General features: G+C 50.5%; 1 protein-coding gene across 1 annotated transcript in view; it reads left to right on the top strand.

Annotated features, from left to right (window-relative positions):
- DGKG (diacylglycerol kinase gamma) overlaps positions 1-16,685 on the top strand; it is a 273,423-nt gene that overhangs the window by 184,947 nt on the left and 71,791 nt on the right. Inside the window, exon 21 of the mRNA XM_075556178.1 lies at positions 10,320-10,410. Coding sequence (XP_075412293.1) covers positions 10,320-10,410 — 91 coding nt within the window. The remainder of the gene's footprint in view (positions 1-10,319; positions 10,411-16,685) is intronic.

Genomic DNA, 16,685 nt, shown 5'->3' with positions numbered 1-16,685 from the left:
CCTTCTACGTACCATATTGAAAAAAAATTTCAGCATTCAAGAGGCTATTCTAGGTAATTATTCATTTATTCAATGGCATCCATTCGTCAATCAGTGCCTCCAATAAGCAAGCAGTAAACAGTGGATTAAGTAATTCCAGAGCATGTCCAAAATAACAACAACAGCCCTTATTGTAATTAAGTACACAAATACTATTGCACATTGAGAAATGTTGACAGCAGCCCATGCACCCCCACATGCCTTGGAACCTGTGACCCCCTGGCTGAGGAAAACTGGGCATGGAGTCCCCTGAAGTCCCCTGTTGACTTTACATGAAAATGACTTTGGATGTGAATTCACAGGGTACTAAGAAAATGCCACCTTTCCACAATAAAAGAAATGGCTAGCCAAGCTCCCCCCGGCAGTGCAGTGGGTTAAGTACTCAGTCAGCCACTAGCCAACAGGGCAGCAGTTTGAACCCACCAGCAGGAGAAAGACGAGACAGTGTTGCTGTCAAGATTACCGCCTCACAAGCCCAGTGGGGACAGTTTTACTCTGTCCTGTAGGATCTCTCTGAGAAAGAACGGCCTGGAGAGGACAGTGCCTCCCTCCTTTCTTGGCCTTTTAGGGTGTGTGTGTGAGTGTGTGTGTGTGTGTGTGTGTGTGTGTGTGTGTGTGTATGTCCATCGCTTCATAGGCGGCTCCCCTTTCTGTCCCCCGGTCTGGTCTCCAGGCCACCGCCATTCATCACGCTAGCCTTCTCGGAGTGCCATGAACACCAGGCTTGTCCCAGGTGTGGACTAAAGCCAGGGAATGCCTTGCCCCTGGAAGCTGAACTACTCCGAGCCAAGACAAATCTGTTGGCAGGAACAGCAGGCACAAGAGTCACATTCAGAGAACAAAACCAGCTATTTCTAAAGGCTCCTTCCTGATGGCTGGGTGTTCACTCTCCCTTGAGAGTTCACTGGCCCCTCTTGAAAAAGATTATTCCATCCATCGCTCCGTGCCGGAGGGTCACTGCATGTCCATTCCAGGGAGCGGTGAGAACAGGACAGCATGCAGGGCGGATTAGATGTGGTGACAAGCTCTCTGATGGGCCAGGGCAGCTGGGGGTGTGGGCACCCAGATGGCCTCTGCAACACCTGTGAGATGACGGGCCAGGGCCTCCCACAGGACCTAACATCCTGGCCGGACAACCAAGTCCACCTGGCTTGGCGTTTGTTTGTTTAAAAACTCTTGGTTACACTTTGGTTAACGCCGTTACTAAGAAACTTTCTGTGGCATTTAGGATTCAAACAACATACGAGGTTATACCAGATAAAAGATCCCCAATATCATTATCATGCACTCCATTACACTCCAACCCCAATCTCTAGTTGCGTTTGTGCGTATTATACCTGTTTGGTTTGGCTCACCTGACGCTGGTCCGCCCTTTTCCACGTTGTTGTTCTTGTTCATTGCCACGCAGTCAGGGCTGACTCGACAGTGACTCCCCACCCCACCCCCCACCCCTGTGTGGGACCGCCCCATCGCCTGTCATCTTCCAGGGAGCAGGTTGATGGATCTTTTCTCCTAGGGAGCAGCTGGTCAGTTGAAAACCACTAACTTCGCTGTTTTCAGGGACACCCTTCCCCACGGCATCCCCAGCACGCACGCCCTCTACATTCAGCAGTAGCCATGGCACCCAGCCAACCCCAGAGGGTGTCAGGAGAGATCAACTTTTGTTGAGGCGTTGAGATAAACCATATGGAAATTTACAATCGACACACAGAAATGGCCCTCTGGCTAGAAATAGCCTCAGGAAACATCGTTGCTTTCCAAGGGTGTGTGTTCCTTGGCCGATCCACTGTTGTCTTTCAAAGTTGGCAAGCGGGTTGACATAGGAGCGCATCTTACTGGCTTCTTGTGAGACAAGCTCATCTCAGGCCACCCTTGGGCCTGGGCCCCTCTCGGAGCTCGTGGATCCACCGTTGGAGAGCTTGGGGTTCTGGTGCTGTCTTCTCACAGATTGTGAGTGAACTTGGAGGAATTGTATGAGAGAGGAACTGGGTCTCAAGGTCCCAACGACTCCCCTGGCTACCATGGATAGCCCCAGGGTCTAGAAAGCTGGGCTTCTACCACCATATCCTGTCCTTCCCATCCCAACCCGAGCACCCTCTTAGGGGCAGCGCCAGGAGGATTTAGGCTTTTGCTTTATTTTATTAATTGCTCTGTAAACAATTGTTTTTGTTCTTTTGTTTTAGTGTGACAAGCTAGAACTCACTTTTGGCCATTTTAAGAGTATATAATTCAGTGATGTAATCACAGCCATAATGTTGTGAGACCATCGCCACTGTGGATTTCCAAAAGCTTGTCACCGGTCCACACAGAAATCCCCAAACCAAACCGAACCAATGGCCATTGAGTAGACTCCGCCCCCCCCCCCCAGCAGCCCTATGAGACAAAGTGGACCTGCCTTGCAGGGTTTCCGACCCACTACATCTTTCTCCCCAGGTGGGTTTGAACTGCTGACCTTGAGGTAAGCAGTCCAATCCAAACCCAACAGCGCCACCAGAGCTCTGAAACTCAGGACCCATTAGACAGTAATCCCCAAACCCTTGCCCCCATCCACCCACACAAGAACTAGCAAGCACAAATCTATTTTGATCTCTGTGCACTGACCAATTGTGGGCTTTCGTATATTAGGATCATACGACATTTGTCCTTTTATATCTGGCTTATTTCAGTTAGCACAACGCGGTCACGGTTCATCCATGTCGTCACACGCACCTGAAGGGTGTTTTTTCTCTTTATGAGTGGGGAAACATCTGCCACTTCAAGCCTCCCGGCCTCCTGCTTGCTGGCAAAGCGGGCAACAGACGATTGGAGGCAGGAGCTGCTCAGGGAGCCTGGCTATCAAAATACAAACCACTAGGAGGAATACCTTGACTTCAAGGACATCCATTTATAGAACTAACTGTCGTGTACTCTTTGTGGGCTTCTGTACCCCTCCAGAAGGGTTTCATGCTTTGAGACCTTCAAAACTGCACTCCCCTTAAAACCCCCTAGATTCTCAGAAAGGGGGCCACCAGAAGTTCAAGGGCGGAGCTGAGAAAGGAGGGTTCAGTAAGTTGCCTGTGCTAGCAAAATGCTGCAGCAGCTAGCTCGCTTTACTTGTGGACACCCTTGAAAACGGGCTATAGATAGCTGTCAAAATGATGACTGGATTCCAGCCCTAAGTTGCTGACAAATATAAAAGATCATTTTTGATGGTCTGCTATCTCTCCCTCTCATCTGTCAGACGGAAAGATTGAACTAACTGGTTTGCATTCGGCGTTGTTTCCTTGTGAGCCAAAGGGAAATGAAAAGTCAGCAATCGAGTCAACCCCCAGGGTCCCCACTATTCTTGGCCATCCCTCCGACAGGAACCTCTGCCTCAAGAATGGGTGCACCTGGGCTGTTTACAGCCTGGTCGTGAACCTCGCAGCTTTCTGGACCTGGAATTGGGGGTCAGGATAACTGGTTAAGGATTAGTCACCTCTAACTGAGAGGCGATTTTGAGAAAGGAAAGAAATGGCAGGCCAAAGCAAACTCAGGAAGAGAGCCACAGAATAAAGCCTTCCAGGAGCTATTAAAACATGGTTAGTTTTATTTTCTTAACAACAAAAAAATCTTGGCTGCATGTGATAGACCCCACACAGCTCCTGCCACCCAACCCCAACCCGCCCCTTAGGATGAGTCTTCCCATGACAGTGTCTCCTAGCAACCAGAGAGAGCAGCAGCTGAACACATCGCATTTCCTGAATACCTGCTTCCTGCTTTCATTTGCCACGTGATCTGCACAACAGTGTTGTTGGGTAGAGATTAATATTCCCATTTGGCAAATGAGGAAATGAAGGTTCAAAGAACTTAAACCGTTTTTTCAGCCAATAAGAGGTGGAGCCAGGCATGGACCCCAGCCCCTCCGATAGAGTCCAAATGCCATGCTCTTGAAGGACAGGCCGCCAAACAGATGGTCCTGCAGCAAGAGCACAGAGTTAAGTGGGTGGGGCGGCAGCTTCAGAAAAGAAGAAACCTGGGCGAGGACAGTGGTGCTGTGTCTCCCTCTCAAAATGCAAGGTGCCCTGTGCCCACAGGCAGGTGTCTGCCAGAACAGAGGCTTTGGGAAGGTGAAGATGGAGGGGACGGGGTTGTTGCTGGTGAAGGAAGAGAAGGGAAAGGAAGCTGCGTGGGAGGTGCATTCAGTTCCACATGACACAGTCTTTTTCTACTTCCAAATCCCCAGTTGACCTGCCTTCACTCCATGCTGTAGAGATCTGCTCTGACACTGTTCACAGAACCAAATCATCTAGACGAGGGGCCCCTTGGTTCTTGGTTGGCAGGGAGAGAGAGATGGGAGTTGGAGTCCTTCCTGATCCCAGGACAGCAGGAAAAGGAGAGAGAGTCCCTTCGGGGAACCAAGCCAGTGCAGTCCTTGGCAAGAGGACCCCAAACTCTTCCCAGGAATGGTTTGTCTTATCTCCTCATAGGCCACTTGGCCTGAAGCCTTTCTCCACCGCAGGCCCACTATTAATGGCCCCTTCAAGCCATCTCTATTCCAATTGCAATTGTCCCCTTCTCTGTGCCTTCTTCCAGAAAGCTGACTTTTTCTTCCACCCATTTGGTACTTAAATCTAAACTAAAACCAACCCACTAGTAGGGGGTCGATTCCCCTAGGGAAGCATCCCCAAACAATACCTCTTTATGGAGACAGACAGCTGCATCTTTCTCCCTCGGGCCCTTCAGTGGGCAGTCCAATGCTTTACCTCTGCGCCACCAAGGTGCCCAGGAGAGAAGTAACCAAAACTCTCCCCTTTGCATTACTCTAAATAAAGACGAGTGGCAATTCTTCTGAAGACCCGATATATGACCTACAGGTACTTTGCATATCGATGAGCCATCATCAAAATTTTTAATGACTAGAGAATCAAGGTCTTCTACACATCATACCTGTTCTAGGTAATGCTACATGTGTGATCTCATTTAATCTTTCTCAGACTCTGAGTTACATGGTGGCCAATCTTATTAGTAAGGAGGCTCAGACAACTCGAGTGACTTGCTCAAAGCTAGCCTACCTGTAGAGGCGGAGCCACATTATAATGGATTCCATTCTGCACCTTCTGCCTTAGGGCCACACTGCCCACTCTTACCAGGAGGACTGAAAACACTCACCTTAACCCTGAAATGAAAAATACTTGAAGAGTAATTTATCTGTTGGTCCCAAGATTGTCCCCGAGCCTTCCCTGCCCCGCTTTGTGTTGCCTACGGTTCAAGGGCAGTGCCTCCGCCCTGTTCCTAGGTGAACTTAGAGAAAGAGAGGGGCCGAGTGACTCTGGAGGTCCCTGGCTTGGCTGGGGGTCAGTTCCGGTCTCCCTGACTATCCCAAGCTCTGCAGATTCCATACCAGGAAGTTCTTGTGGCATACCAACTGAGGTGCCTCCAGAACTTCCCTGACCATTGGGCGCCAGGAGAGGGTGAGGCTTCCCAGCAGGCAGTATTTCCCGGGATGTGATACAACCATTAACCCCCGGGCATCCATGTGCATCCTTTCACCAGCTTCCAGCAAAGGAGAACCACAGAGAATCAGTACAGCACCCACCAAGCCGCAGCACACGCCCTATCACCAGCAAATGCAGAGCAGGTCCAAGTGGACCAGCATAATAGCAGGCTCAGGGGTCGGAAAGTCAGGGTTGAGCAAGACATCGTCCCCTTCAAGACTTACCCCCTTCAAGTTCTGGATTTATTTATTTGTAACAATAGTATCTCACTCACTGGGTTCTTCCAAGAATTGAACACAAAAAAAGATACAAATTACTTGTCAGTGCAAATCCAAAAGACCATGGGTAATGGAAGATACTCACTTCTAACCAAAACGTGTCCGAGTTAGAAGGGGGGAGGTAGAAGTGAAGACAGTGAGAGTTTCCTAGGAGTCCCATATGAAGAGTCTTGGTGGAAGCCTAGCTTCTGGGGCCCTAGGAGTCTCATTGACTTCAGGTTATATAAAGAGCCGTGGTGACGTAGTGGGTTACGCATTGGGCTGCTAACCACAAGGTCAGGAGTCTGAATCCACAAGCTTCCCATGGGAGAAAGAGGAGGCGTTCTACTACCAGAAAGGGTGACAGCCCCCAAAACCCACAGGGGCAGTTTTACCCTATCCTACAGGGTCACCATAGTCAGGATCAACTCAATGGCAGTAGCATTTGGTTTGTTTTTTTCTTGTACCAAACAAGTGGTCTCAGAAGGACAATCACATCAACACATCTTTTACCAATAGTATGACTCGTCTGGCTAATTAACCAGAGATTGGAGTGCAGTCTATGACTCTGGAAAATACTCTGGGATTAACGAGATGTGGAACAGATTTTTTTTTTTAACAATAACTGAAGACGCAGCATTTGACAGATATGACCACATATTTTTCTGTTCCAGGAAGCATATATATACAATGCATACAGCTAGACAACCAAATCTTTTGCTTTACCCTATGATGCGAACATCACAACTTAAAACATTGAAGTAATAATAGCCAAGAAATAAATTGCTAACAGTCTGGGTGCGCTTACTATGCGTTAAGCATTGTGACGTGCTTTCTCAACTCCCCTTTTGAAGTCGATCTTTTTTATCATTTCCATTTTACAGTTGAGGAAACTGAGGCCTAAAAATGTTAAATAACTTGCCAAAGGTTACAGAGTCAGCAATGGACATTCAGCCTACAAAGGACAGGAAGTTAGCTGGGTCTTCTCAGTCATTCTGCAATATTGACCTAACGGTGACCTCTTCACCTTATTAGATCATCAGAAGAGTCATTTCTGAGCAAAAAATAGCTTGTTGCTTCCGGAGATTTTTATTAAAACTCTAAATCTCCTGGCAATAACTTTCAAATGTCATGATTCAGACAAGTAGTGATCTTTGAAAATGGGATCCTGATGCAGGTCTCCTGGCTACAGGGATGCTCGCCCAGCCAGAGAGGAATGTCAACCTTGACATTTGTGACGGGCTCTGTTTCTCCTGCAGCTTGGTCTTTTGCCATCTGTGACTATGGGCAATCCCTCGTGTTCCTCCTTTCCTCCTTGTGGAATCCTCCTCGTCAGGTTTAGCTGGCTCTCTCTTCTTCCCCATTGGGCAATATTTCTCCTGTCCTATCCAATGACTCCCTGGAGAGTGACCACCTGGGCCCTTGTCTAATGCAGATTCCCAGGCTCCTGGACACAGCTTTCATGTAGAAACCCTACGTACAGACTGGAGGACGGGCAGCAGCCTTTCCACCACATTCCCCAGGGTGAGGGGGCGGTATTTGAATGCTCATGTCTGAGAGCCACCGATGTGATCTCCTGACTGTCAGGAAGCAGTGTGGTCCTTGGATCTGTAATATCCACATGCTGTCAGGAACCACAGAATCTACTAAATCACAAGCTGCGTTTTTAACAGAATCCCTAGATGATGTGTACGCGCATGCCTGGGTATACAGAGAGCCGCTAATCTAAAACAATGCTTCCCAAACAGTCTCGCACTTCATAGCACAGGCAGGCCCTGGACACACTGGTTTGCGGTTAACAGATGAGGATCCCGCAATGCCTGCCCCAGACCTCGCCTGCTCACGTTGAAGGCTGACACCTCAGACACACACTGATGGAGACGTTCCGGCCTTGCGTCTGTTTGCTCGGTTCTCATTTTCAACACAGGGCATGGTTCCCAGAGTTCCCTATTCTTATCTTCACCGCGAGGCATCTCTGAGCACCCTGGCCCGCACACCGAGAGTCAGAAAGGCTACTTCTGAGTCCGTGCCACCCATTGGCGTCAGGTCGGCCCAGACTCGGGACAGCCCGCGTGTCAGAGTCACACTGTGCCCGGTAGGGATGGTTGCCCATGGCTGATTTATCGTAAGTACATGACCTTCTTCCAAGTTCCCTTGGGTTGGACTCAAACTTCAACTGATAACTCATAACTCACTAGAGCTTTGCAATCTTCATAGAGTGGAAAAGTAGAGCACCGTCTTCAAGTTCTAGGTAGACGCGTTGAGAAAAACTAAGAGGTCCTGGCTCTCCTTCCAAAAAGACACCCGCTTATGAACGAGGGAGGGCATTGTTAGGGACAAACCAGAGCTCTCTGCAAAGTTCTTCTCCCATCTGGGGCCGCACATCTGAGGAGGTATGATCGGCAGCAAACAAGGTAGCATCCCCTCTCCTGCGTGCCGGGAGGACTGTGATTTGCTTAATCCCGCCTCAGCAAAATCTGTCAGCTTGTAAATGGGACAGGTGTCCCTTCTCTTAGCCAGCCCTGATCATGGGTGACAATTGGCTTGGAAGGAATGGAACATCTTCAGAAACACTTCCTGGTGGGACCATCGGATCAAAATGACCAGATGTTGGGACAGGCCGTCTGACCTTGCAGAGCCCCGAGCTACATGGGAACCCAACTGACTAATTATTTTTTCCACTTAGGGAAACGTTGACATTGTAAAAAAATTCCAAATGATGAGCTGTAACTCTGAAGCAAATAGGACATGGCCGTTCTAAGTGAAGGGTTGTCATGGTTTGATGAAGCGCAACTGTGGGGTGGAGATATTGCCACCAAACAGGCCTGTCCCCTCTTGTCAACTTGCTGGAAATCTAATTCTCCCCACACCCCACCCTCCCTCCACATCAATTGTCTAGTATTACTGTAACAAATATCACAAAAGGAGGCCTTTAACAAAATGTATTCTCTCACAGCTTAGGAGGCTGAAAGTCCAAATTTAGGACCCCAGCCTCCCTTCCTCAGGGGCAGATGTTCTCTCTCTCTCTCTCTCTCTCTCTCTCTCTCTGGTCTCCTTTCCTTATCCGGGGATCCGGCATTCCTGGGACACCACCAGAGACTGTGATGTCGGTCTTCCCTTGGGTCTGGGAGGTCATCCCCATGGGGAGCCTGGTCCAAAGGACCTGCTCCACTCTCTGCCCTTCTTGCTTGCTGGTAGGAGGTTGTCCTCCTCTTCTGCTTTTATCTTACCTTTACATAAAAGATAAGAGGTGATCACACCACAATCAGGATTACTCTCCATACACTGGATCAGGGAATCGGGTCATGACCTAAGTAAAGGTGTACAACTGTTTGATCTCGGCAGATCACATGATGGGGAGTGACTACATCATGATATAATTGTCAGATTGCCTCCTTATGGAATGGCCAAACCACTAAGAATCATGGCCTAGACATTTGGCACATATTGGGGGTGGAAGGGTGCCACAAATCTCCCAATCAGATCTTGACAAAAGCAGTATCACTCAAAGGCAGGGAGTTCGAGTGTGAGCTGTTCTTCCTCAGCCCCTGGCTATTTGATCTCTCCTGCATACCCTAATCATATACCCAGGAGAGGGCTGGCCCTGACGTTCCTCTGTTACCCCAGCAGTAGACAGGACCAAGACCAGACCCTGCTGGCACCTCCACCTCACTTCGTGTTTCATGGAGCCTTTCCTTTGGTCCCGATGCAGCTAGGAGGCCTTGCTCCTGCTCCGACCAGGACACTCAGAGGGTAGTTGGCAGCCCGCCCTGAGCAGCCATAATGCCAATAAAAAGAATGGGATTTTCTCTAAGCAATTAGCAAGAACTCTTGGTAAAAATTCCCATCCCTTGATCAGCTGATCAACCCTAAAAAATGTTCAGTTTGGGCAATGCTGAGGGCTTGGGCTGCTCATGCCCAAATCATGTCCATTCCACATGACCACTTCAATTACAAGCAGCCCCCAGGTTATGAACATGTTCTCTTCCGAAATCAGTCTCTAAGTCAAATTTGTAAATACATCAGAATCAGAATCGTTGGCATCTAGTATCAGTCAAATGTTTGTCTTGCATTTACCGCCCACTGCCCATTGGGTAGATTCTGACTCAGCGCGATCCTACCTACAAAACAGAGTAGAACTGCCGCTTTGGGGTTCCAAGACTTTAAAGCTTCAGGGGAGCAGACAGCCTCGTCTTTCTCCTGCAGAGAGACTGGTGGGCTCAAACTGCCAACCTTACAGAGCACAGCTCACTGTGTAAGCCACTCTGGCTCCAGAGCTCCCTGGTTGGTCTTAGTATTGAGTAACCTTTCCATGAGTAAAAAACATTCTAGAAATACTTCCAGAGACACAAAACATCTTAAACATAACAAAACAGTGACTATAATGTTTTAATGCACACCCCATAGTACCTGTTTGTTCTTCCAAACCAGTGTGTATGCCTCAACTTTTTAATAGGATAGACTTTGCAGGAATTTGTTCCCAACGGCAGTTGGTATGTAATCCGATGTTCGGAACCTGGGGAAGTCCTGCCCGGATTCTGAGCCCTCTCTCTGCTTCATGGTGCAGGATGAAGAACAAGCTGTGGTACTTTGAATTTGGCACCTCCGAGACCTTTGCTGCTACCTGCAAGAAGCTCCATGACCACATCGAGTTGGAGGTAAGTTGCCGAGCTGGGAGGAACGCTTCCGGGCAATCACTCCGCCTGCAAGGCATGTTGCCTTGGGGCTTTCAGGATGAGCCCCAGCCAGCCCATCCAGGGGTCCCCCACCCAGTGTCCACTGTGCCTCCCTCCGAAGGATCCGCTCGTTCTGCTACCCCCCCCCCTTGAAATCCTTGATGGGGGCTGAACAAGAGGCCCCATGTTTTCATTTTGCACCCACAGCCCAGGTGTCCCATGCTGGAAGAGCTCTTTGCTTGACTCACTTTTCCGGCCCTGGCAGCAGCCTGCCTGCCAGTTGCGTTTGCCCAGGGGCTCACCTTCCCCCGCTTGAGCAGCTGCCCACTGCCACCCCCTCACTGGGCTTCTGCCCTGGTGCAATCCTCTCCTAAGAATCGCTCTGGCCACCTGACAGCCTAAACCTCTGTCCACACCAGCTCTGCCTGCACCTTGCACGCGGACCTCAGCCTCCTAGGCTCCTTTAGTGACAGTTTGTAGCTCCCTGCTCAGCCTTCCCATGGGATTCAGCCCCATAGCCTGGCTTCCACGGCAGAGGAACAGGTGAGGCGGCAGCCAGATTGCTCAACCATTATGGGCCCCTCCCGGCCCAGTGCGAGCTTTGGTCTGAACCGCCTCTGGCAGTCACGTGGAGCTGGGCACCCCTTTGAGAAGCCTGTGGCCTGAAGCAGTGTGGGAAAGCCCCGCCACTCCCTGCCGGAAGGCTGCCACTCACTCGGAGTTTTCACAAACAGAACTCAAAGCCAGCGTTCTTCTGCCAGCCTCTCCCCATCGGTTGCTGGGTTACGGTGAGACCAGGGTGGGAGGCGTAGGTCCCAGCTAATCCTCTGAACTTTGGGCCAGCTCCGGAGGAGGAGGGCACAGCAGCCCTGCCTCCTGGGACAGGGGTCCAGAGGTGGCAGGAGGCTGGGAGCACCTGCACCTGCAGGGGGAGAGGAGACAGCCCTCCTCTATTGACACATAGCACTGAGGCAGGAAGGAGAGGCCCTGGCAGGGGCCGCTCAGATATGTACACATTCTCCCTGTTGGCACAGTCGCCCGGTGGGGTCTCTTTTTATACCCCAAGTGAGGGACAGCCCCGGCCTAACCACGGCCAGCTGCGGAAACAGCAAGTGCTTGTTCTCCCTGCAGCTGGCCTTGAAATGGTGCCCAGAAGGCAGCCACTGGGCGTCTGCAGCCTGCGCGCCGGGCTCCGGGCCTGCCTGTGCCCAACCAGTCCCTGTGGGTCCACAAATGGCCTCTGCCCGGCCCGGTGGCCTCTGCGGGGGCTGGGGTTGCTCATGCGATGAGTTGCTGGGGGCTTTCGGGAGCCCTTCCTGCCATTCTCAGCTCCCTATAATGAGTCTTTCGAGTATTTATTCATGAGGGTAAGGGCAGAGTGTCACGTGCCAGGCAACGTCTGCGAGCCCGCAGGGTCAGGGCAGGCCTCGTTTCTGAGTCCAGGGATCAATGGGTGGATGGCTCAGCGTGTTGTGATGGGTGTGTGTGTGTGTGAGAGAGAAAGAGAGAGCGAGAAAGAGAGAGAGAAACAGACAGACAGGTAGGAGGGGGCTAAAGCAACAGGAGCAGGTAAAGGCAGCCTGGTTACGTAACTTAGCACCATGCTGCTGCAGGCAGCATCCCCAGCCTGTGAGCAGCAGCCCACTCAATGTCAGAGCTCCTGAGAAAGGCCGATGGAGCCAGCCCCGCCGTGCTGCTCGGTACCCTTCTCAGAGCCCAGTGCACAGTCACGCCACAGCCTGGTGAGCTAAGCAGACCATGTGTTAGTATCACCTTTTACGGATAAGCATGAGGCTGATAACTGCAAGGTCAGCGGTTCCAACCCGAAAGTTGTCTGTCTCCATAAAGCTTTATAGCCTTGGAAACCCTATATTGAGTCCCGGTCGGTTGCAGTGGGTTTTTTTTGTTTTGTTTTGTTTTTAAGAATAAATAGAGGTTTAAAAGGATAACCAGAACATGGAGAAATGTGAATAGGGAAGGGGAAAAGCCACATGCTTTTTGAGTAGCTACCATAAGGTGTCCTCATCCGATCCAGCCCCCCCCCCCCACCCCCGGGAAGCAGGTAGTACCATCGCATTGGAAAATAAGGTAACTGAGCCTCAACTACCTTACATAACTTGAGCAAGACTTCATGGCCAGTAACTAGGAAGAGACGGGGGCCCAAATCTTCTGGGGCAAGGTTAACCTGCAACCCAATAAATCGAGATGCACCTAACAAGTGCTAGACGCCCAGTACCTTCTTCAGCAGAGCTGCCACAAGCTTCCTCCTTGCCTACATGTACCAGTCACCATAGGAACCATGGTGGGGTCGTGGGTTATACACGGGGCTACTAGCCACCAGGGCAGCTTTTCAAACCCACCAGCTGCTCCACGGGAGAAAGATTAAACTTTCTACTCCTGTAAAGCATTTCCGTCTCAGAGACCCCACAGGGGCAGTTCTACCCTGTCCTAAGGGGTCGCCGTGAGTCAGAATCAACTTGATGGCAGTGCACGACCAGTTCCAGTTGCTGTCGAGTGGACACTCACTGAGTCACGGGATTCCATGTGCATCGGGGTAGACTGAGTCCCATAGGGTTTCAATAGCTGGTTTTTGAGGGGAGAGGTTCACCAGGGCTTTCTTCCAAAGCACCTCTGGGAAGACACCATGGTCCAGGCTTTGGCTTAGTAACTGGGCACTAACAGCTTTGGTTCAGGCAGACAAACTCTGCTGAGCAACCTGCGCAAAGAACAGAAGACACGGTCCTGCTGCTAATTTGAGGAAGGGAGGGGCTCCGGCTGGATAACTGGAGTAGAGGGCCCGAGAGGCAAAACTGCCCGGAGGTTTACAGATTTTCCCACATAGCATCTCATTTTCCTCTGATGCAGAGACCCTGTGGGGCAGATATTGGTGCCCCCATTTTAGAGGTGAGAAAACCGAGAGGTTCCTTCAGAAAAGGCACAATGGTGAAGGGCACACACAAAGCAGATGGGTCCTCTGCCTGTTGTTTGTGGTCCCTGGTTAAGAAGTTGGGGAGTAGAACCTAAGCTGAAATGAGATTGTGCAGGGAGAATCTCCCTTAGGATCCCTCACAAGGAGACCAGCTCCTTCCCCTGAAGCAGCTGGCTGGTCTCCCTGGAGTTGATTCTGACTCATGGCCACTCGCGGGTGGCTAGTCCCTACCTTGCAAGAAGGCTGACCATCGGGTTGAGAAGAAAGATGTATCCATGCCCTGATAGCGCTCACAGGAGCTTATGAATCGAGGAGGGCTCCCTGAAGTGGTGCTAGGAAACTGGACCTGAGGGTTAGTGGGGAGCTGTTGGAGGCACGTCCCCCCTCCCCCCACCCAGGTCTGGCCTTTGCCAGGCCCAGGCAGAGGAGAAGAGACTCCAGGGATGGACACAGGGTCCCTTTCCTTGATGAGTTTGTCGCTTGCTGGACTTCAAGTTTGCACCTCGCTGTCCTCTGAGCACTGGAGGCTGGGCGGGGACTCCCTCCTGAGGCTCTTCCCAGGTAAGTTTTCCACCCTTTTAAAGGAACTAGCTCACAGCCATGGAGTCAAAGTCAACTCACAGTGACCCTAGAGGAAAGGGTACAACTATCCTGTGAATTCCCGAGACTGTAAGTGTTTACGAGACAGAGTGAACCGTCTCTCTTCCTGTAAACAGCTACAGGCTCAGAAACCCACAGAGGGGTTGCTGTTAGTCAGCAGTGAGTGAGTCTGGTTTGGTTTCTGGAACCAGCAGTGGTACTAGGTGCTGAGCAGAGTCCTCCAAGCGGCTCTTGCGGCTGGTATCATAGCCACTTCTCCAGAGGAGGAGCAGATGCTGAGAACTGGTTGAAGAAGTTCCCGGGGGGCTGCAGCCGGTGAGTGGTCAGGCCAGGCTACGAATCTAGATTTGCCTGAATCCCGGGAGTTTCTGAGCAGTACTGGCCACCAGTACACAAAGCTCCACCAGGTGCAGATTCCCAGGTATTTCTTGTACGCCTACGGATCCAGCTTCCTTGGCACTAGGATCCCTACTCCTATAAAGAGTGACAGACAGGGGCAGTTCTCCCCTGCCCCAAAGGGTCAGTGTGAGTTAACTCCACGGCAGTGACTCTGGGTTGGGTTTGAGTTAAGGGCATACTCTACTCGCCAGCTCTAATCTGTGCTTAGGGACCGGCACTGCCCCGTCTCGTCACCCGAGCTGTAAGCCTCATTTCAGAGAAGAAACTCAATCATAACCAGATCTTGCTTGGCCTGATCTGGTTTTTAGTCCAGTCTTTCATTTCTTTCGATATCTCAGTTACTGTGGAAAACAAGCGCACACTGCTTCTGTTTATTGAGAAAGAGCATGACAGGATTCTACCACGCACTTGCTCGCGAGCGCCCTCTGCATGAGCACCGAGGAAGGCCTGTGGAAAACCAGTGCTATCGCTGGAACATGGGTGGAAGTCGCACCTGCAGCTGCTCTCTGATGAAGGGCCAGCCCGCACATCCCCTGTGTCCCACCTCCATCAGCCTATCAGCCCTGGGCTCGGGCAGCCTCCGGGCTGCCATGCCCTCCCCTTCAAAGCGTCCCTGCATGTTCACTAGTACCTAACTGCACCTGAATACGCGGGTGGGGGTGGGGGTGGGGGTGGGGAGAGGGCGGGGTGCGGTGAATTGCCTCCCTTTCCTGAGCCCGGAATAGCTTTGCCAAGGTTTTCAGACTCAGCCACGTTGACGTGGAGCAAGCCAGGCAGGTTTCGACTTGCTTTGCCTTCTGTAACCGTCGTTCATTATACAGGCTACAAAATGCAAGCATCTGCATTACCCAGGGAGCTGATCGAACCTTTCAAACCGTGTTCACGAGGAAAACGGCTAGCTAGCTCCACTGCTTTGAACCTCTGTCTGGGGAAGAAAGGGCAGCCAAATTTGTAAGCTGGTCGCAAAATATCTCTTTGTTTATTTGGGGCCTCTGCACATCAATTGCTCTTTTAATTGAGGATATTTTTTGTTAATACAGCCAAATCATAAGAATAATATAGTAAATTATCCATACTATTCCCCCCTGACCCAGAATTGCTATTTAATAACAATTTATTTTCCTTGAGTCATTTTTTAAATCAAGTAAATAAATATTAGATAAGACAGATTTTCCACAGTGCCTTCAGACACTGTACCTTGCCCCTTCCCCTGGCCCGTTGGGCCTTGCTTTCTCTCCACGCTCCATGACTCTTCCAGGCAGTGTTAGGAGAAGCAGCATGGAAGCTGTGTCCCCTGCTGGGGAAAACCCTTGTGGGTAAATCACTTTGGAGAGCAGTCTTGCAGTACTCGCTAAACTGAACATGCATTGATAGTCCTTAGGACCCAGCAAGAGCCCTGGTGGCCCAGTGGGTTAAGTGTTACCCAACTCACCACCTGCTCCCTGGGAGACAGATGAGGCTGTCTGCTCCCATAGCCATTTACAGTCTTGGGAACTCTGCGAAGCAGTTCTCCTCTGTCCTAGATGCCCATGCGGAGTCCGCATGGGCTCCAGGGGCAGTGAGCCACTGGGTCCTTCTCCACTTACCTGAGTTGAAGGAGGTTACCAGGCCTTCCTCCCAGGGCATTTCTGATAATAGCCCAGCACCATCCCGCTCAATGCCATCGAGTGAAGTCCAACTCACAGTGACCCTATAGGACAGAGTAGAACTGCCACTGTGAGTTTCGTATACTGTAACTCTTTACGGGAGTTAAAAAACAAACCAAAAAAAAAAAACCTCTTTTATCTCCTGCAGAGCGGCTGGTGGTTTCAAACTGCTGATTTCATGGTGAGCAGCCCAACACATCACCACTACACCACCAGGGCTAGACCTAGCTTCCTGCACCTGAACATGTGTGGCTGGGCAGGAAAGGATTTCACATGGAGATGTAGTGTCGCATTGTTTTATTACAACAAAATAGAACCAACCTAAATGATTTTGCTATCCGAGCACTTTAAAAAGGCAGAGTGGATAAATACGAGGTGCCACGGAATACTGTCTATTACAGGGATTAAGTTTATGTTATGGGAAATCCACCTCAATTTTAAAAAGAGGGGGTCGGTGGGCTGTGTGCTAGGTGCTGTGTAAGGGATATTTAATCTAGTCTAAATACTGAAACTAACATTTTGCTTAGCCCGGTACATATACAGAAGCTTGATATATAATGAGTGTGATTCTTTTAGCATTAGACAGCTACCTTTAACTGCTCCAATCCAATCCAGTGCCTTTACTTGGCAAACAAGAAAAGTCAGGACATTCACAGGTTAAACTGCTGAACTGACTCCCAACT

Source organism: Tenrec ecaudatus, chromosome 8, assembly GCF_050624435.1.
Source record: "Tenrec ecaudatus isolate mTenEca1 chromosome 8, mTenEca1.hap1, whole genome shotgun sequence".
Classification (NCBI taxonomy): Eukaryota; Metazoa; Chordata; class Mammalia; order Afrosoricida; family Tenrecidae; genus Tenrec; species Tenrec ecaudatus.
This window is presented reverse-complemented; position numbering and strand designations above follow the sequence as displayed.